At 35.8% G+C, this 23,039-nt stretch overlaps 1 protein-coding gene and 1 pseudogene across 5 annotated transcripts; both read left to right on the forward strand.

Moving 5' to 3' along the window:
• The first annotated feature begins 91 nt into the window (after positions 1–91).
• On the forward strand, positions 92–10,187 carry LOC125200857 (uncharacterized). Of its 5 annotated transcripts, XM_048098661.2 has the most exons (9): positions 143–832; positions 1,010–1,153; positions 1,471–1,542; positions 1,991–2,062; positions 2,278–2,349; positions 2,970–3,041; positions 4,688–4,759; positions 5,368–5,439; positions 8,788–10,187. In XM_048098661.2, exons 1-9 carry the CDS (start codon positions 280–282, stop codon positions 10,080–10,082), a joined length of 2,424 nt encoding a protein of 807 aa, XP_047954618.1. In that variant the 5' UTR covers positions 143–279; the 3' UTR covers positions 10,083–10,187. The 5 variants fall into 5 exon arrangements, with proteins under 5 accessions (XP_047954624.1, XP_047954623.1, XP_047954622.1 ...); XM_048098665.2 differs by lacking the exon at positions 4,688–4,759 and having other exon boundaries at positions 140–832; XM_048098662.2 differs by lacking the exon at positions 2,278–2,349 and having other exon boundaries at positions 140–832.
• Positions 10,188–10,777: 590 nt separating this feature from the next.
• Positions 10,778–21,741, forward strand: LOC148932034 (uncharacterized; annotated as a pseudogene).
• Positions 21,742–23,039: the final 1,298 nt, after the last annotated feature.

A 23,039-nucleotide genomic window follows, 5' to 3' on the forward strand; every position in this document is an offset into this window, starting at 1 on the left:
GTCTTAATAGTGTACACATATTTTCCCTTTACTCATTTTCCTTTATTTTTCCACCTTTAGCTTTTTTATTTTTTTCCACTTTTGATATGACTAGATAATGGTGCAGACACATTTTCCACAACTTTTTCACCTTTAGCTTCTTTAACAATTTGATTTGCTGGATAATTATCTGATTTCACACTATGTAGTTAACTTGACTTGGAAAAGATTTTTTTAACTTTGAATATAAAGAGTTTTCTTCTTAGCACATAATTGTAATTAGCAATCTGCATCGACAACATGGAGAGAGTTTCCCCATTTTTCCTACTTTTCATACTCATATTGTTTCCTTGTCTTAGCCATGCTACTTCTCATCAAATCAATACTGATGAGTCTGCACTTCTTGCTTTCAAACCCCTCGTCTCTTCAGATCCTAACAATATTTTGAAAAGAAATTGGACTTTGGGGACCTCTGTTTGTACATGGTTAGGAGTTACTTGTGATTCGTGTTATAATAGGGTGACTCATTTAAATCTCTCGCGTATGGGACTCAATGGGAGCATTCCACCAGAAATCGGAAATCTTTCTTTTCTTGTTTCTCTAAATTTAAGTGGAAACTCTCTTCATGGTCACTTGCCAAAGGACATCTGCAGATATAGCAACCTTCCAAGTCTTAAAGAACTTCAGCTATCCATCAACAAATTGGAGGGAGAGATACCGGTGAGTTTGGGTGAATGTCCACAACTTGAGATTCTTGACTTGTCATACAACAACTTTGGTGGACATGTACCTACACAAATTGGAAATATCACACACCTTAAGGAATTATGGCTTAATTGGAACAATCTAAGAGGTATGGTCTTATATCTACACTGAAATTTAACAAATTTTCAGCATATTCTTGATTATCAACTTATTATTTTTATTCCAAAGAGAATCAGTGATGGTTCCCCATCTTCCCCTTGTTGACTCGAATCTCAGACCTATTGGTTAGAGGGAACTTGACTATGGTGACTTTATAATTCTTCAGGTACTATTCCTAAAGAGTTTGGTGCTCTTAATAAATTAGAGATGATGTGGTTGGATGATAACAAACTTAGTGGATCAATTCCAAGAGAAGTATGGAACTTGACCGCTCTGCTTGAGTTACGAATCAAGAATAATTCTTTAAGTGGTATGATTTATTATTCTCTATAGCCACAACTTTAGTAACATCATGTTGTACTCAAGCTCATGACCTAACGAAAATCACATGTTAAAAGATGTTGTTGAAAGACATAACTAACAAACATAAATATTGAATTTGTTTATCTTTCTAATGGCTGTTAGCATTGATCATAACCACAGTTTGAATTAGATAATACTTTTATAAAGGAAAGCAATGGACATTCTTCATATATGTGATGGTCATATGCTATGCATGTGCAGTTTTTAGAAAAAAAGAAATATGATTTATATTTTTATTTAATATTTTCAATAAATTGTTTGAAGGTCCAATACCATCCACCATTGGAAATCTATCAAATATGGAGTCCCTAGATCTCTCTTTCAACGCATTAAATGGTAAGATCCCATCCTACATATATATGCACCATGAGATCTCTATGTGTCTGCACTTGATTTATTTATTTATTTAGAAATATAGAAATCACAAGCCCTAAAGATATTTAATTATGTGGCTGTACTTGATTTAAGCAAGCTGGACCCATATTTAGCTACTCGGGATATAAACATCTAATGCTAAAGCAAACATTTCTTGCAAATTATAATTGATTTATATCATTCTCTATCTAAAATTATATTTAGAAAAACTTTTTACGAACATCTTTTACCAACTTATGCAATCCACAATTGAGAATCTATATTTACGAGTTATGGCTTTGTCCCATCAAATTAAACGGTGAGCTTATATCCACAATATATTAGTTCACAACATGATATGCATGTGCAATTTAAGATGTAGATAAATGTGGTTTATAATCTTCTCATCTTTCAAATAAATTGTTTTAAGGTCGCATACCATCCACCATTGGAAATCTATCAAATCTGCGTTACATATGGCTCAAGTCCAACAAGTTAAATGGTGAGCTTTCGCTAGTAATTCGCAACTTGACATATCTCTTTTTAAATTTCTTATTCTTTCTAATGGCAATTAGCAATGTTCATAACCATAGTTAAAATTAAATTATACTTTTGGAGAATATGCAATGAATTCCTCGTAGATGTATGCTGGTTCATTTTTAGGAGTATAGAAATTATGTCTATATCCTTATTTATCTTTCAATGAATTGTTTGAAGGTCTAATACCATCCACCATTGGATATCTATCAAATATACAGAACTTAGATCTCTCTTTCAACAAATTAAATGGTAAGATCCCATCCTCCAAATTAAATGGTCTTTTTCGCCCCCTAAACGTTGTCGCGATGACTTTGATTTCTTAGCTCGATTCGCAAACATTGTGTGAATTTCAAGTTATTCTGACAAAGGAAGTTTTCAACCCATTTTTGGCGTCGACTACGTTTACTGCTGGAAGTGCATTACATCTAATTCCGATAACAAACATTTTCTTACCATAAGTAAAATTACTTGCATTGCATTTTGTTAAGTTTCAAGTTATTGAATGACCGTAAAATATACTACTCCCTTTGTTCCATAATAGTGGAGGCATTTATTTTCCGTACGGAATTTAAGAAAAATCGTGTTAAGTGGTAGGGTAAATAAAAGAAGAATAATGTAGAAAATGAAAAAGGTAAAGAGACAAAGAAAGGATAAAGTAAAATAGAATAAAGTAAGTGAGTAAAAATGTTTTGACTTTTTACTAAAAATGGAAATGACTCTACTACTATGGAACGTACCGAAATGGTAAAATGACTCAACTACTATGAAACGGAGGGAGTATTATATTACAAGATGATATGCATGCGCAATTTTAGATATAAAGTAATTTGTTATATATCCTTCTTATCTTTCAAATAAATTTTTTGAAGGTTTCATACCATTTACCGTTGGAAATCTATCAAATCTGCGTTACTTATGGCTTAATTCCAACAAATTAAATGGTAAGCATTCTCATGCAATATACTACCTCCGCCTAGCTAGCCTAAGTGACACGTATTCCTTTTTGAGATATTGCAACTTAAGTGAGACGTTTTCTTCTGGGCATTAGTTAACTCCTCTCTCTCTCTTACTTTATGCTCTTACCTCTCCTACTTTATTCATTTTTTTTACTTTTTTTCTCTCTTTCTGTTTACTTTATTCTCTCTTGCTATTTTTTACTTATTCGCTTTCTTATTTCACCATTACAATTTGATTCACTAAACACTACTATCAAAATTCTTGTGTGCCAAAATATAAATATACCCCCTCCATCCCATGTTACTTGAGTCATTTCTTTTTTGCTCTCATTGTAGAACAATGATAAAAAAAATAGTTAAAGTGGGAAGAGAGTAAAATAAGAAATAGAATAATGTAGAAGAGAATCTTCCCGTTCATTTTTTCTCTCTTACTTTACACTCTTGCCACTTTAACTATTCATTATAATTTTTCTAAAACTAGTATGAAAAAAAAGTGACTCAAGCAACGTGGAACATAGGGAGTATCACTTAGACTAGGATGAAGGGTGTACTCCATTCGTCCCATAAAAATATGTGTAATTTCTAATTTCCGTCGTCCCATAAAAATATGGCATTTCTATTTATAGAATGTTGTCGCTAACTCATTACCCATATACATCAATTTATTTACAATTTATACCACTATGCCCATCATTACACACTAATAATAATGAGGGTTTCACTATCCACTATTTTAAGTACCATTCTCATTCTCTCTCTTATTTTACTAATTGTGTATTAATTTCATGTTATTTCAAATGCATATATTTTTTAGAACGGAGAGTCGTATTAATTAGCATAATCAACTATCCTTTGATGATTTTATTATTCGATCTAATGGATGTTAGCAATGATCGTAACCACAGTTTGAATTAAATAATACTCCACTTTTAATAAAGAATGCAATGCATTCCATATAGATGAGCTAGTAGGCCTATAAATTCGGGTATCCGCGGGTACTCAAACCCGAAAATTCGGGTATCCGAACTCGAAATCTTAAAAATATCATACCCAATACCCTAGCCGAATGTAAATTCGGGTACCCTAATACCCGATGCGGAATTGGGTACCCATAAACCCGAAGTTATTATATTTCAAATTTATTTCTTTATATAAATTATATTGTGATGAGAATAGAAATTATTAAAAATAACACCATACTACTATAAAATAGACATTAATCACACTATTTAATTTTAAAATAATTTTTTTAGCATAAATTGAAACATAAAAGAGATTAAAATAATTTTAAGACATTAAATGAACATGTAAATGAAATGGAGAAAGCATAATTATATACTATTTTCAAAAGATAACAAGTAAGAACCTAAATATTTATCACAAATACATAATTAATCGGGTTTAATTGGGTATTAGTCGGGTACCCTAAACCCGAAAAACCCTAACTTTAACTACCCGAACCCATAATTTCGTGTTTCGGGTACCCAAAACCTGTCGGGTATTGGGTCGGGATCGGGTATACCTGAAACCCGCGGATTAAATTTGCAGGCCTATGTGCTGGTCATATGCTATGCATTTTTAGAAGCAAAGAAATTTGATTATATCTTTATTTTTAACTAAATTGTTTCAAGGTCCAATACCATCCACCATTGGAAATCTATCAAATATGGAGTCCCTAGATCTCTCTTTCAACGTATTAAATGGTAAGATCTTATCCTCCATGTATATGCAACATGAGATCTTTATAATTGGGCAATTAACATCTAATTCCAATAACAGACATTTTTTTACCATAAGTAAAATTAAATGAATGTGCATTTTGTTAAGTTTCAAGATATTGAATGAGCACATAAGATGTTTTCATTTATTTGGTTTCTTAGTTTCAAGCATCTTAGGTATAGACTAAATCCCCTATCTTTTTTGTTATGAAAAAATATTCCCTCATGACTTGGTAAAAGTTTACTAAATCTGAAATCTTCTGCTAACTTGACATTTGTGTTGCTTTGGGATTGGGATCTTTCAACACTCCCCTTCCCTTCAAGTATAATTAAAATAATTAATAAGTATAACTGATTTATATCATTCTCTATCTAAAATTGTCTTTAGAAAAACTTTTCCCAACATCTTGTACCGACTTATACCATCCACAATTGAGAATCTATACTTATGAGTTAGGGCTTTTTCCCATCAAATGAAACGGTGAGCTTTTATCTACAATAAATTAGTTGACAAGATGATATGCATTTGCAATTTTAGATGTTAACAAATTTGATTTTATATCCTTCTTATCTTTCAAATAAAATATTTGAAGGTCCCATACCATCTACCATCGGAAATCTATCAAATCTCCGTTACATATGGCTCGGCTCCAACAAGTTAAATGGTGAGCTTTCACAATATCTAAAATATTACTCCCCCTTATCCCCAAAATTTGATTTTCGGGATGAAACGAGTATTAATGTAAAATTAGTATAAGCTATTAAGAGAAATTCTTTCAAAAGTCATGTCAGTGGATAGTGGAAACACATCATTAATAACATCATGTGTGGTAAAAATATTCCAAAAAATAGAAAGTGAATTGATTTTGTGAAAACGAACCAAATGACAAAAAGGAGACTATTTATTTAGGAGGGAGCATGTCACTGCTAGAACAGTTTGTTATACTCCATCTGTCAGTAGATAAATATTTCATTTTTACTAGCTCGAGTTTTAAGAAATTGTTTGACTTCGAAAATAAAATTGGTAGAAAAAGTTAGTGGAATATGGGTCTTACTTTTATACTCCCTTCGTCCCACAATAAGAGTTACATTTTACCATTTTGGTCTGTCCTACAATAAGAGTCGCATTTCATATTTACAATAAATGGTAAGTAGGACCCAAATTTCACTAACTCACTTCACTCACATTCTATTATAAAATCAATGTAAAAAAAGTGGACCTCATATTCCACTAACTTTTTCTAATCCACTATTCTTTACAATTCTTAAAACTCGTGCACACACCAAATGTGACTCCTATTGTAGGACGGATGAAGTACTATATAGGTTTTATAATAAAATGTGAGTGAAGTGAGTTAATTGAATAAGAGCTTTACTAGTCTAACATAGTAAAAGTAAAATAGAAAATTATCTATAACAACCCGCCCTCCTAGGGTACAATAAATGCGGCGACTGCTACCAAAACAGACTCAAAGAATTCGATATAGGCTAGGGTTTTTATTTAAAGAGTTTTGGCCAAGAATTTAATGGAACTATCAGAGCATTTAAAACAACAACTTAACCTAGAAGCTTCAATAAGAAAAAGAAAGGTATCATAAATTACGATCGAGAATCTCAAGAGTACGACATAGTTTCCAAGGTAAAAACCACAAGATAGTCTGAGGCCTCTAAACCGAAAGGAGAGTGCAAAATATTCGAAATAAACATAAGTGTATCAAAAACTCAGCGGAAAACGACCAAGAGAAAGAGTAGTTGTGTATGAAGACACAACTACGCTCGAAGTTCAAAACAACCATCTTAATTAATTATCATGCTCAACACCCGCCACCGCTCGTCATCGTTCAACCTGCACATAAGGAAAACACATGCAGGGCTGAGTATTTAATACTCAGTGAGCTCATTGCCAAAGCATTTTATAAGTTATGCCACTCTTACCAAGTGAACTCGAGTTTTAAGCAATGAAAAGAGAAATATCACGAGTATCACAAAATATATTTTCCATAGACTGGCCAGTCAAAATAACTCCCCATTTTCCCTCAACAATTCAAAAGTCACAATCATTCCATTGTGCGACGAAAGTGTGGCCATACTTTTCGCCCACGAGACCGGCCGACTAGCAAGGACGGCTCCCGATCCCCTCGTGTACACAGCCTGGTAGGGTTTGCGGCCCGTACTCAGACCCGAATTCGTATAAACATATCCATAGCCCGATAGCCCAATGGAGCGAACTCACAAGCTAGGCATCAGGCGCACAGTATCACAATAAAATAAAACAGACATAGGCATGGCATAACAGTTAAACCACCCTTATTTCTCCACATTCATAAATTTGCACATAAAAGAGTTTAAGAGTAAAGCCCACCTCGACTACTTAGGTTTCAAGTATATTCTTTCCTTTGTTATCCTGCTTCGCAACCGAGGTTTCACCTTTTTAATCACATAGGCACATATCACAAATCAGATTCAATACATACTCCTAACTCATGCATGCCTCTACATTTTACCTTTTCCCATCGATTTATCTTATGATTACCAAACAAGGATTATGTTCATGATGCGACTTTCATTCGCATCTCAACTCTAAATCTAATATCAACATGTGTCATACAAGAGTATTTAGCCATCAAACACACTCCACACAAACACAACACACACACGCGCGCGCGCACACACACACACACACACCACGCACACACACACGCACACATGCATACATATTTCCAAATCCCTTTTTATCCCACTTTCACTCAAACAAGATGCATGGGGGTTCAAAAATACCGATTAATCGGTTAGAAAGAAGAGGAATCGAGTAGAAAGAAGAAGATAATTATAAGAATACCTTTTTGAGAAAAACGAACGGTAGAAACGAAGTAAAGACTTGGTTCTTCAAAAATCTTGAGGCTCAAACTCAAATTCTTCTCAAAGGATGGAGGATTAATGGAGTAAAGTAGAAGAAAATTGAGAGAGAAGGAAAAGAGGGAGGGGGCGTGTAGTATGGTGAGGGGCGAAATTATGGGGGCTAGGTTTAGGGGTTTCTCTTATTTATAGAGCTCAAAAAGATCTTTAGAATATTTGGTAAGATTTTATTCTCCACAATTAAATAAATAAATATTGTGAAGTAGGGAAGAAGAATTAACAAAAATAGATCCTAGGGCAAAATCCTCTAGGTTTCGAAAATTAGGCTCTTAATTAGCCAAGATTTCGTTTTGAATATTTTACGGAGCAGAATAAAATATCGCGAAGCAAAATAAAAATAAGAATTCTCCCAACTTGGGATTGAAATAGGCGTCCCCTATGCCTTTTTAAATAAGGCATGGATTTTGAATATTAACTAAAATAAGATATGGCAAGATCTCTTGAGGTATGGAAAGATTTAGTAGAATATTTAAATTCTAGGTATGGAAGGAAATCAAATAAGGGGCTAACTAAAATAAAATAATTTTTTTCCTTCCCACAATAGGTGATTTTTCGAAAATCACCAAGAAACAAAGGGGGGGGGGGCGATTTTTCTCTCTTTAAAATAAGGAATAATTGGGTCTTGGATTTAATTTGGATAAATATCCCAAGAATTAAATTAAATCCGGAAAAATAGAATTTCTTCTTAAAAAATCAAGGGGTCGAAAATGGCTAGTATTTATGGAAATTTTCTCTATTATTCACACTCACCCATAAACAAATATTTCATCTCATAAATTAATAAATCACATGCCACATCATATAATAAACAAGTTTGACTTTTCAAACTTCCAACGCAAACCCTAGACTCGACTCAGCCATAGCATCTCATGCAATAAATGCATTCATAAACTAATTCGCGTCCCCACGTCATCAATAATAAGTTTTTAGGACTCTAGAATTAGGGTTCGGAAATTCGAGATGTTATATTATCAATTTTCACTATTTATATGTTACTGCAATGCATTATTTTATGACAACGATAGATGATATGTTGTTTTAATTTAATTCTATATATATCAATATTGAAACTTAACGTGCACAAAATAATCTTGAAGGTTCGATACCATCCACCTTTGTGAATCAATCAAAGCTGTTGCAGTTAGAACTCAACGCCAACAACTTAAGTGGAGAGATTCCTCCATCCATTTGCAACTTGAGATTCCTAATGGTCCTCTTTTTATCATACAATAATTTGGAAGGATCATTTCCATATTGTCTTGGAAACTTAAGCGCTTCACTAGTAATTCTCCATTTGAATGCAAATAAACTTAGTGGCCCCATTCCATCTACATTCACAAAAGGTTGCAGTCTTCAGTCAATCAATCTAAATGGAAACAAATTGGAAGGAATACTACCCCACACCCTAGTCAACTGCAAAGACGTTCTGGGGATTGACATTGGTGATAATAAAATACGAGATGTGTTTCCCTTTTGGATGGAAACACTCCCTCAACTTCGCGTCCTCGTCCTGAGGTCAAATAAGTTCAATGGTGCAATGTCGTTGGTGGCTTCAAACTCAAACACAGAGCGGCCATTTCCAAAGTTGCAAGTATTGGATATATCACATAATGCATTTGTTGGCATTTTACCTGATAGATATATCAACAAATTTCAAGGTATGATAGATGCAAAAGAAAACCAGACTGATGATGAAACAAAAAGATATCTATCTTATTTAGAGTTGAAACTCACATTGAAAGGATTGGATCAGTTAATGAAGCGACTGCTAGATACCTTTACAACCCTCGACGTATCTTCCAACAGATTCTCAGGGGGCATTCCATCTTCTCTAGGGAATCTTAACTCCCTTAGATACTTGAATTTGTCTCACAATACCCTCAATGGACATATACCGCCATCTCTAGGAAGTATGAGTTTGCTCGAGTCTTTGGACTTGTCTTCAAACAAAATGGATGGAAAAATTCCAGGTGAATTGGCAAAGTTGACATTTCTTGCAAAGTTAAACCTTTCAATAAATAGCCTTGAGGGCCAAATACCACAAGTTGGCCAACTTTCCACATTTGATAATGAGTCATATGTGGGAAATGCAGGCTTGTGTGGATTACCATTGACGAGAAAATGTGAGGGGAGTGATGGAAAACCATCACCGCCTCACGTGGAAGTGGAATCGGATAGGGAGATCGAGTGGGGTTATGTGTTTGTTGCTGCTGGATATGTTTTTGGCATAGGAATCTTTTCGTGGTTGCTTTTATTATGCCCAAGTTTCAGGTATAAATACTTTGAGAAAGTTGATGATGTTTTTGAGAAGATATTTGAGTGTTTCCAGCGCCCTAAAAAAAGAGATAGAGGCAGAAGAGTTGTGAGGAATCAGGCTAGAAGACAGCAGTGAGGACAAGGCTATATTGTTTTAGTTATCCAATATATTAATGTTTCGTGTATCAGTGATATGTCAATTCATATTTAACGAGTAAGTATACCTCAACTATTATTTTCAGATTCCAAATGTCTAAGAGTTTAAATTCACCGTGATGCGGCCTATAAAATCTCACCTAATGTACATGTGTTTTGGAGTAGGTATGTAAAACTCAATGAAAAATAACTTGTAAAGTGAAGTAAAATCAGTTATTTTTGAATTATAAACAACCCAAATTGAAAAGCTATAAATTTTTCGAAATATTCACAAGATGAATTATTCACATTTTAATCGTGTATTTAATGACTGTGTTTCACATCATATTAATTAATGATAGCTGAGCTCCACATATCTGTGACACATAACTCATCACTGACTCTTGTTGAAGAATTCCAAGTCAAGTCAATGGCAAGCTGGCCCATTAACTTTCATTTTCAGTTGGTTTACTGATGCATGGCAAAGGCTTCAATTGAATTTATTGGCAAAAAATGTATTAATTAAGCCAAGCCAACTCGAATCGTTCGACTTGTCAACAAATAAACTGGATGGAGAAATTCCAAGTGAATTGACAAGTTTGACATTTCTGGTGAAATTAAACCTTTCAATGAACAATCTTGTTGGGGCAAATATCACGATCCGATCAGTTCTCCACATTTGAGAATGATTCATATATGGGAAACTTGGGATTATGTGGACTTCCGTTGACGAGAAAATGCAAAGAGGATGAAGGGATATCGATGCAGCCTGGAGAAGAAGAGGGTGATGAATATGAATTCATAGATGGATTTGATTGGAGATGTGTTGTGATAGGATATGGAAGTGGATTCACAATTGGGATTGGAATTGGTATATATAATAAAGTTTGCTACTTCTGTCGTTTTGCTTGGTATCTATAATAAAGTTTGTGAAGTATCAAGCTACAATGCGCTCCATTTTGATTCATTAACAAAAATTAGTCAGCCTTTCTTTTGTAGTTTGTTTCTTTAACGAGATGGATTTCATTTTCTACTATTTTTTTCTGTATCATTAGATTCTTCGATCAGCTCCTACCTCTCTGCTTCAATTGTTCTAGAAGCTTTGTGATTTCAGTTAATTTTGAGGAAGCGCTGAATTGCGAATAAACCCTAATTTCTCACTTAGCTCAATTATGGCTTTTGAGCATGGGAATGTGATAGGATAAACCTCCAATTGGGTTAATCGGCGTCCGTAGATCGGCGATCGATTAATGTCTGTCGCGGGCGAGTGCCCGTCGAGCACGACGGTTTCTCTCTTTGGAGAAAAGAATGAAAGAATATTGATATTCTTATTGATTAATGTTATGGAATACTCCACACATATTTATAATATGTGGGGATACAAGAATATCCTAAAACAAATCTAATAATATCTAATCAAATATGAGAAATATAAGGTAAATCAAAACTAACTAATTAATAAAGGTACGCTCGTATCAGAATGGGACCTTGAAGTGTTTCGATTAGTGTTTTATGTGTTAATTTACTAATATGTGTGATATTTGTGTGCTAATTTTGATAATTTATGCTCTTGGAGTTCGTGGGTGTTAGTGGCTAGTGATGTGTTTGATTACTTCCCAGTTGACTTGACATAGAAAATACTTACTCCTTCCGTCTAAAAAAAATAGACTCATTTTGCCATTTTGGGACGTCCACAAAAAATAGTCTCATTTCTAAAAATAGAAATTTTATCTCTCATACTTTTCCCACTTTTTCTTCCCTCTCTCATACTTTACTCACTTTTTCTCCCTATCTCTCTTACTTTACCTACTTTTTCTCCTCCTTTCTCTTACTTTACCAATTCTACACTAAAACCCGCGTCATACACAAAGTGATCTATTTTTTTTGGATGGAGGAAGTATTATTTTAGATTTAAATATAAATCACTTCTTCTTGGAATTGAAATTGCAACCTTAAAATTGCCAGTATTTTTCTTCTTAGCACATTATTACAATTAGCACTATGAAAAATTTACACTTTGAAATTGTCTTGACTTTGAAAAAATGTAATTGGAGAAGCTTTCAGTCATATTTATTGGAATATATTATTTTGATTTTGAATAAAAGGGAATCTCCTAGGCTTCTTGTTTGAACACATCACTTCAATTAGCATTTAGCAGTCGGCATTTGCAATTAGAATTTGAATTGGTTAATTTTGTTCTCTTTCTCTTAGTTTTTCCATATATTTGTTATCATAAGGCTATGGGAGCTTGTGCGTCTTCTCTTTTTCACGAGGGAGAATGAAGTAAGAGAGAAAAGGATGGTAAAATATGACGGAGAATAAATTTAAGTGATGTCAGAAAAATAAAAATGACTTCACTATCTTTGGATAGCCCTGAAGAATACGACTAAACTATCTTGGGCCAGAAGGAGTATTTCCTTTGCAAGTGCAAGCTGACCAATTTTCCACTTCCCTACCCCATCAAAGACCAAGCTTCCTCATTTTCTAGTGGGGCAACAAAAGTTTGGTGATTTTAAACTTGCAGTTGGCTTGACTTGGAAAAGATTATTTTAAATTTAAATATAAATCACTTCTTCTTGGATTTGAAATTGCAACATTAAAATTGCCAGTATTTTTCTTCTTAGCACATTATTACAATTAGCACTGCGAAAATTTTACACTTTGAAATTGACTTAGACTTGAAAAAATGTAACTGGAGAAGCTTTCATTCATATTTATTGGCTGCTTCTTGATCGCACACATCACTACAATTTCAATACGGAGAGAGTTAATTCCCCATTTTTCATACTTTCCCTACTCCTATTGTGTTCTTGTCTTAGTTTGCTACTACTCATCAAATCAATACCGATGATGAGTCTGCACTTCTTGCCTTTAAATCCCTCATCACTTCTGATCCTCACAAGATTTTGAAAAACAATTGGACCACCGGAACCTCTATTTGTACATGGAAAGGAGTTACTTGTGATTCATCTAATAGTAGAGTGACTCATTTACATCTCAACTATAAGAGACTCAAAGGTTGCATCACACCAGAAATTGGAAATCTTTCTTTTCTCGTTTCGCTAGATTTGAGCGAGAACTATTTCCATGGTACCGTACCAAAGGATATTTGCAGATATAACAACCTTCCAAGACTCGAAGAACTTCAGCTGTCCCGAAACAACTTGGAAGGAGAAATACCGGTGAGTTTGGTTGAATGTCCACAACTTGAGATTTTTGACTTGTCAACCAACAACTTTAGTGGACATGCCTACACAAATTGGGAACATCACACACCTTAAGACACTAGACCTTGCTGATAGCAATCTAAGAGGTATGATCTTATATCTATATTGAAAATATAACTAATTTTCAGCTTAATCTTGATTATCAATTCTAATAGACCATGTCCTCGTTGTTGAAAAAGTAATAAGTAAATTGCTTCACTTATCAAATCCATATGCACATTATCCATTTCCAAATGCATGGTGTTTTCTATATAATCATGTTGTTTACTTGACTGATAATTTTATTCATTTTAGGTACTATTCCCATAGAAATTGGCTTTCTTAAGAAGTTGAAGGAGATGGATTTGTCTTATAACAAACTTAGCGAATCAATCCCAAGAGAAGTGTGGAATATGACAAAGCTCATTCAATTATGGCTTTCAGATAATTTTCTAAGTGGTATGATTTATTATTCAGCTATAGCCACCAGTTTAGTAACATCATCGCCTCATAACCTAATACATCTAATAAATATGTTTGTTTGTAACTCATATGTATCACAATAAATATTTTGTCTAGCACTCTCTTGCTCATACACACAAATGATTAGATAGTAATGTTATTAATAAAATTATTATTTGGACTACTAACTAATTTTAAGTATATTTTCCTATAAAATACTAACTTTAGGTAAACATTTTGATTTGTAGGAGTTATTCAACAAGAGATTGGTCATCTTGCTAATTTACAACGGTTGGACACGAGCGCGAACGAATTGTCAGGGTCTTTGCCGTCAGCCGTTTTCAACATATCTTCTTTGCATACCATTGACCTATCAAGTAACACACTTTGTGGTGCATTTTATTCGGAAATTCAGAACATGAAAGCACTGACACACTTAAGGCTTGGGAACAATGCTTTAATAGGCATGATTTCTAACTCTTGTATAATCTTAATTTAAGCATATTCTTGCAATCTCTTTTCTGTCTAAATAGTTTATGTTAGAGCACAAACATTAAAAAGTTCAATATGAGTTATTCCATAATGCAAATAATCAATAGATTCATATAAAGTAAAATATATGCTCTTTATTGGATAAGTTCTATGTGAATTTTTAGAAATAAATATGATTGATTAATTCGTATCTTTCTGCATCTAAAATTGTCATTAGAATAACTTTTTCCATCAACCATTGAGAATAATCTATACTTAGCGGTCGTTCTCTGCATTATAGCATTAATTTGCAACTTGCACATATCATTAAATGATCTCTTATTCTCTCCTAAATGTTAAACATTATGTATACATTTCAATACCAATAATGCAAATAGTAGACATGCATATATGAGTAAAATAGTCAATGTTGGTAAAATGCTACGCATGCACTTTTAGATGTAGAGAAATTTGATTTATATCCTTATTTATCTATCAAATAAATTGTTTGAAGGTCAAATACCATCCATCATTGGGAATCTTATAAATCTGGAGTACTTAGGTCTCTCTTCCAACAAATTAAATGGTGAGCTCTCATCCCCCATCTGCAACATGACATATCTTAAATAATCTTATTCTATTCTTTGAGTTACTCATATGCAAGATGTCATAATAATAAGTAGTGACATTTTAATTAAATCTCACAACACCTAAAATTTTATGTCTTTTGTAGAACATATTGATATAGTGATTTCCTACATGCGAGCTAGGCAGATTGGACCCGAATATCCATTCATCGGGATACGATAGTGACAAAAATGCTTTCTCGTATTGCATTTGTGGGCTCTCTACTGTCAAATGTGAATATCTAAAACAAATAACAGACATATGTGTTGAATAATGCCGTTTTGTATATATTCAACTGGGTTATCGTTTATGAGGCCTTTACACGCCTAAATAGGCTACAAATTATCTACACAAGGAAAGATTTACCCTAGCTATAAATCAGGAAAAATATTCACTAGAATCAATCTTCAATCAATCCCGAGATTTCTTCCAATCTTCCTTGATTTATTTCCAACACTCCCCCTCAAGTTAAACAATGCGATCACCCATTTTTAACTTGTCCAATACGTTGTGGAAGCTCCTCGAATCAACTGATCTAACAAAAGGAAGATCCACAATCTTCGCCTCTATGTTCTCCTTAATAAAGTGTCGATCCACCTCGACATGCTTCGTCCGATCATGTTGTACTGGGTTCTCAGATATGCTGATAGCTGCCTTGTTGTCACAAAAAAGTTTGCACGAGTGTTGGGACATCAGTCCCATTTCTGTCATAAGCTTTCTCAACCACAAGATCTCAATCAAACCACTCTTAATTCCCCGAAATTCTGCCTCGGCACTAGATAGTGCCACCACTTTCTGCTTCTTGCTCCGCCAAGTCACCAGATTCCCTCCAACAAATGTAAGATACCCCGCTGTAGATTTTCGATCATTTGGATTCCCAGCCCAGTCAGCATCTGTAAACCCCAATATTTCCATATGACCATGTTTTTCAAACAGAATCCCATATCCTGGGGTTCCCTTCAAGTATCGCACAATTCTCAATACTGCTTCCCAGTGATCAGTCTGAGGCTTGTGCATAAACTGACTGACTATTCCAACTCCATAGGCAATATCAGGCCTAGTGTGGGAGAGGTATATCAGCTTACCCACGAGACGCTGGTATCTAGTCTGGTTCGTGAGCTTTGATCCCTCGATCAGTTGCAGGCCATGATTCTGCATCATCGGCGTCTCAGCAGGCTTGCAATCCAACATTCCTGTTTCAGCTAGAAGATCCAAGACATACTTCCTCTGGTTTATGAATATTCCCTTCTTGGATCGCAATACTTCAATTCCCAGAAAATACCTGAGAAGTCCCAAGTCTTTCATTTCGAACTCAGTGAATAAGTTCTTATTCAACAGAATTATCTCCTCCTCATCATCTCCAGTCAAAATCATATCATCTACGTAAATGATCAAACAAGTAATCTTTCCATCCCTCTTCTTGAGGAATAGGGTATGATCTGAGTTGTTTTGCATGTACCCATACTTCTTCATTACCTCAGTAAATCTCCCGAACCATGCTCTAGGAGATTGCTTTAAGCCATAGAGAGTCTTCTTGAGCTTACACACTTCATGCCCTTTAAAATCTCCACCAAAGCCAGGAGGGGCCTCCATGTAGATTGGCTTTGTTAGTTCCCCATGCAGGAAGGCGTTCGTCACATCAAATTGATGTAGTGGCCACTCCTTGTTTGCAGCAATCGAAAAAAGGACTCGAATGGTGCTCATCTTGGCCACTGGTGAGAAGGTTTCTGCATAATCAACTCCATACGTCTGAGTGTACCCCTTTGCCACTAACCTCGCCTTGTAGCGTTCAATGGACCCATCTGGTCTTCTTTTGATTGTGAATACCCAGCGACATCCAACTAGTCTGGATCCCTCAGGTCTCGTGCATTTCTCCCAAGTCTTATTTTTCAACAGTGCCTTCATTTCAACTACCATTGCATCCCTTCAATGCTTAATTTTCATAGCTTCTTCAGCAGTTCCGGGAATTTCTTCTTCTTCATATAGGGCAGCAGTAAATGCCCTTGCCATCTCGGTCAGGTTAGCCTTAGCAAGGTTCGCCACTGAGTATCTGCTTCTCTTAGAGACCCGTTCTGGACTGTACCTCTTGGGTGGGATCCCTCTTGTAGTTCGTAAGGGAAGTATGTATTGCCCTGTGTCTCCATCTACAGCTGCATTCTCCATAATGTCTGTCGAAGAGTCATTAGGAATAATTGTACAATCTGATCCAGTGCCAGGTATTACCTTAAATATCACTGGAGGAGGATTGTCAGACGGAGGCGGTTGAGGAGGCTCTGCATGAGACAAGACGGGCTCGGCGGCAGTATTCACACTCTAAGAAATTACAATTCATCGTGGTTATAATTTTCCTAGAAGAGGGATCAAAGCACCTATAACCTTTCTGATGTATCCCATATCCCAAAAAGACACATTTTAAAGAGCATGCGGAAAATTTGTTTCTTTCATGTTTAGGTACATGGACATATACGGAACACCCAAAGATTTTTAGGGGTAAGGTAAGTGGTTCGGGTACCTTGGCTTTCATAGATAGAGTCTGAAGAGGTGTTTTCATGTTCAGGATTTTTGTAGGAAGACGATTGATTAAATACACAGAGGTAATTGCCTCAGGCCACAAAAATTTGGGGACTTTGGAGTCAAAAAAACAAAGCTCGGGTAACCTCCAAAATAATTCTGTTTTTCCTCTCTGCCACTCCATTTTGTTGGGGGTTATAAGCACAAGATGTTTGGTGTATTAAACCCCTTTTTTTGAAAAAATCTGGCATCTCCTTATTAACAAATTCTCTTCCATTATCCGATCTAAGTGTTCGAATAGTGGTTTGAAACTGCGTTTGAATCAAATTAAAAAAGATGACAAAATTTTCATAAACTTCAGATTTATTTTTCAAGAAATATATCCATGTCATTCTAGAGCAATCATCCACAAAAATTAAAAAATACTTAAAATCGTGATCACCAATAACAGGCGCAGGGCCCCACACATCAGCATGAATCAAGGAAAAAAGAGTTTTAACTCGGGTTTCAGTAGATTTAAATGACTGTCTGTGGCTTTTCGCCAAAACACAAGACTCACAATCAATGTTCTTAAGATGAGAAAACTTGGGAAAAAGCAATTTAAAATAACCAGGTGACGGGTGACCATATCGTCGATGCCACAACCAAGCTTCTCGAGATGCAGATCCGTGAGCTAGCATCGCGGTACTGCCTTGGTGAGCCATCTCGTCAACATAGTAGAGGCCTTGACGCTCAATGCCACGCCCAATTATCCTCCTCGTCCTGATATCCTGTAATACACAAAAATTTGGATGCATCAGTAATGTACAATTTAATTCCTTCGTCACATGACTAATGGACATCAACTTATGTGATAATTTCGGAACATATAGGCAATTTGACAACTTTAAAGTTGGTGAAATTTCAATTGTTCCACTTCCTTCCACTGAGGTTAACTCTCCATCTGCAGTCTGAATTTGACTTTTTCTTAGACCCACTAAAATTCACAAAATCATTTTTTTCGTGGGTCATGGTATCAGTTGCCCTACAATCAAAAATCCACCCTGTCTCCTTCCCACTAGGTTCATATTGTACATTACAAGCAATATGTAATTCACTCAACATTTCAAACCTATTGGGCGTAATAATCGAATCTCCTAAAGTCTGGGGTTGAAATTCAGAATTGTTAATACACATGGGGGCAGATAGAAACATATTATCAGGATGGGGTATATTTTGCAATTCACATAAACTAAAAGGGGTTGAATCATAAGATGGGCAAGGTTTTTTAATTCCTAGCCCATTACCTCCATTCTCGACGGATCTCACGCCGCCTCCTCCCCCCATCCTTGCGAAAGCAGCTTCTCCGATCTCCTCACCCCGTCTGCCACCGCCGCCGTGTGAGACGTCGGCATCTCCGTTCCTTCCCCTAGCGTTGGCTCCCTTGCGGTTGCCAGCTCCAGTCGGTGTGTGGTGATTTCCACCGCTGCCTTCTTCAACTCCGATGGCCAATTTGGCCTTCGCCTTCTGATTCTCATACCACCACTCCGGAAAACCGACCAACTGGAAACAATTCTCGTGAGTGTGTTTGTTCATCCCACAGTGAGAGCACCACAACTTGGATTTGTCCGGTTTATTTCCGCGGCGGTTGTTGGCGGCGGCGGGGCGTGGTGGCTGCTGTCCAAATCGTGGTGGTGCCGATTGAGGTGGGAATCGTGTGTTTCGGGCTCCGAATCCGAAACCTACTCCGCCCGATGATGGATCCCCGTTTGTTGCGCCGGTTGGGTTGGAGTTCGCCGGCGGCATAATCTTGAGCCGTGTGGCTTCCCGCTTCACCCACCCGTATGCGACGTCGACTGAGGGCACCGGACTTTCTTTCAGAATATCCCGTCTGATTCCTTCAAATTGGGGATTCAGTCCCCTCAAGAACTTGTGAAGCCTTAGTGTGTTGGTGTGTCTCCGATATTGGCATACTCCTTTATCGCAACAATCGATTGGCTTCTCTTGGCACCGATCGATCGTGACCCACACATCATGCAGGGTCCTCCAGTAGGTCTCCAGATCCATGTCTCCTTGGACGGTCTGACTGATTTTGTCATCTAATTCATATATGAGATATGGATCGGATGTGCTTTCATAAGTCACGGCCAAGCTTTCCCAAATGCCTTTTGCGCTTTGGTGATGCGCAAAATCTCCAACAATATCGATCTCGATATTGTCCACAATCCAGGAGAACACGACCAGATCAGTCTCCTCCCATTCGATGTACTCCTTGTCCGTCGGTTCTGGGGGCGCTGGCACTCCAGTAATGTGTCTCAGCGCCCTTCTGCTTCCAATGGCTACTTTCATTAGCCGAGCCCACAGGGGTAGTTCTTTCCATTGAGCTTGAATGCAATTGTAACATTCTTGATCGTTTTGATTCTGTTATCGTCGGTTTTGTGGTTGTCGCCTTCGGATTTAACATCTTCATCTCCTGCCATCTTGCAGGTTTGGTGGTTGTCGCCTTCTAGCCGAGATAAGGTGTATGGCTATGATGAATATTTTCTGAGCCTTAACTCTGATGCCATGCTGAATAATGCCGTTTTGTATATATTCAACTGGGTTATCGTTTATGAGGCCTTTACACGCCTAAATAGGCTAAAAATTGTCTACACAAGGAAAGATTTACCCTAGCTATAAATCAGGAAAAATATTCACAAGAATCAATCTTCAATCAATCCCGAGATTTCTTCCAATCTTCCTTGATTTATTTCCAACAATATGAAATTCCATGCATGTGCATTTTTTTGATATAAAGATATTTGATTTATATTGCAAATAAATTGTTTGAAGGTCCAATACCATCCGCCATTGGAAATCTTTCAAATCTGCATCACTTATCGCTCTCTTCCAACAACTTGAATGGTGAGCTCCCATTCTCCATCTGTAACTTGACATCCATTGAATAATTTTGTTGGGCATTTTATAAATATCATAATATGCAAGCTAGGCAGAATAGTGATATTTTTGCCAACACTTTTATATCTAAAGCGGATAACAAACATTGTTAGGATGAGTAAAATGGCATGCATGCGTATTTTTCGATTTGATTCTTATCCTTCGTTTATCTTTCAAATATACTTGTTTTAAGGTCCAATACCATCCACAATCGGAAATCTTTCAAATCTGGAGTTCTTATATCTCTCTTCCAACAATTTAAATGGTGAACTCTCATCCTCCATCTGCATGTCAGCCATTCGTATTCTTCTTCTCTCAAATAATACTTTGGAAGGAAGACTGCCACACTGCATCGGATCTTTGACTGTCTTTCATCTCAACAAAAATCAATTTAGCGGCCTCATTCCATCTACATTTTTTAAGGATTTTAATCTTATGTCCATTAATTTAGGTGATCACAAATTCCACAGACGATTACCTAAATCCTTAACCAACTGTCAAAGTCTAAAGGGTCTCGACATTGGAAATAATATAATAAAGGACGAATTTCCATTCTGGATGGAACGCTTACGTGAGCTTCGAGTGCTAGTTTTGAGGTCTAACAAGTTTGGTGGTAACATGTCGCTTCTTTCTCGAACCAAGTTTCCATTTCCTAAGTTGCAAGTATTAGATGTATCCCATAATGAATTTATGGGCTCTCTACCTCAAAGCTATTTCAACAATTTCAGAGCAATGATTGAGCCAGTAGAAATTGAATATGATGAGTTTCAAAGTGACTTGGAGATGAGGCTCATCTTGAAAGGACAAGATCGGTTAATTGATAGACTATTGGACACCTTCACAACACTTGACTTATCCTCCAATAGATTTACTGGAACTATTCCACCTTCCATAGGAAATCTCAAGATTCTTAGATACTTGAATTTGTCCCACAATACCCTTACAGGACATATTCCTTCATCTCTTAGAAATATGAGTGAACACGAATCGTTGGACTTGTCTACAAACAAATTGGATGGAGAAATTCCGAATGAATTGACAAGGTTGACGTTTCTTGCGAAATTAAACCTTTCAACGAACAATCTTGTTGGGCAAATACCGCAGTCTAATCAGTTTTCCACATTTGAGAATGATTCATATATGGGAAACTTGGGATTGTGTGGAGTTCCGTTGACGAGAAAATGCAAAGAGGATGATGGGAAATCAATACAGCTACAGCCTGCTGAAGAAGAAGATAGATGAAAATGGATTTATAGACGGATTTGGGTGGCGATGTGTTGTGATGGGATATGGAAGTGGATTTGTAGTTGGGATTGGAATTGGTTACATGATTATAAGAAGTGGAAGGCCAAGATGGTTGGTGGAATTCTTTTTCAGGGTTGGATATCAATATAAGACGAAGAAGAGACGCAACCGAGCTACACGAACCCGCTGGGGAACTTGATTCAAAGCCAAAGGAGAATTGTGTGATTTTCTTGTGTTTGATTTAGAACTACTGCTTGTGTTTGAGTTGTGTTTTCTATTTCTTTTTACCTTTTAAATTGCTACTTCTCGGTTTGTTTACTATCTTTAATAAATTTTGTGAAGTATTGCTAAATTGTGTTCTGTATTTTGAAAAAAATAATCTAGCCTATCTGTTATTAATTGTATATCATAACTAATAAAATAGTGTCGAGGCTGAGATTAGAACTCAATCAAGCAGTAGAGCAATACACAATGTGCTCTATAAAATAACACAAGTGAACAGTTTGCACCACATATGTTCGATCAAAGGCTCAGGAGAACACCGAATTTACTGTTTAATTTTACCTTCAAATGTATATAATGAAAAAAAAGAAATTACATGCCATATACAAATACTATTCATAAACATCGTTCTCGTCTAGTCAATGTTGCTATGAGATTTTTTTTTTCATTTTATCGATTTAATTTAATCCTAATATATTAAAATTAGAGTTTTAATTTTATCTATTTTTTTGATTTACTAGTATCTTAAAAATTAGCATTTCCGCTTCATTCAATTAGTTTGACATAATATAATTGAATCAAAGGTAGATTGACCAATACATTATTCTACACTATCAACAAATAAGTTTTACTCTAGTGCAAATGCAAATGATAGTGCTATTATGAGACTCAAATTACAAAATTAAGACCTTACGTTAAAATGATAGTGCTATTATTAAATCTTTTAAAAAATTGAAAAATATTTGTTACATTTTAAACAGTCGTTGGGTGATTTGTTTAGGAACGACAGTAAATAAATAATCTGCAAAAGGAAAATCGATAAAGAAACAAAAAAGCGTCAATACTGTCTCAGTTGAGTCTCTCTACGAGCTTCGCTCTCTCACTTTTTCTATAAAGGTTAGATTCTTCGCTTATCTCGCACCTCTCTGCTTGAATTGTTCTAGAAGCTTCGTAGTTTTTGTGAATTTTGAGAATTGTGAATTTACCCTAATTTCTCACTTAGCTCAATTATTGTTTTTTAGCATGGGAATGGGAAATTGAAGTGTTTTGATGAGTGGTTTATGTGTTAATTCACTAATTAGTGTGATATTTATGAGCTAATTTTGATAGTTTATGTTGTTTGAGTTGGTAGGTGTTAGGTGATAGCGATGTGCTTGATTGCTCCCTTTTCCTTGTTATATGGCTTTTAATTACTTAAAATAACGCTTTTTTTTGCTTATCAATGAAGAAGAAGATTGAATTTTGCATTGGTGTGTAGGAACTGTTCGGTTTTGTGTAATTAGTTAACTTTAATATGT

The sequence above is a fragment of the Salvia hispanica genome, chromosome 2 (assembly GCF_029641045.1).
Source record: "Salvia hispanica isolate PSC_SH4W2 chromosome 2, Shi_PSC_v1, whole genome shotgun sequence".
Lineage (NCBI taxonomy): Eukaryota > Viridiplantae > Streptophyta > Magnoliopsida > Lamiales > Lamiaceae > Salvia > Salvia hispanica.

Excerpts from the sequence above, each read along its gene's own strand:
- LOC125200857 (XM_048098661.2), top strand. The coding sequence starts at position 280 with ATGGAGAGAGTTTCCCCATTTTTCCTACTTTTCATACTCATATTGTTT. Across the intron at positions 833-1,009 it reads TAATTGGAACAATCTAAGAG|GTACTATTCCTAAAGAGTTT; the intron begins GTATGGTCTTAT and ends ATAATTCTTCAG. Across the intron at positions 3,042-4,687 it reads TAATTCCAACAAATTAAATG|GTCCAATACCATCCACCATT; the intron begins GTAAGCATTCTC and ends AATTGTTTCAAG.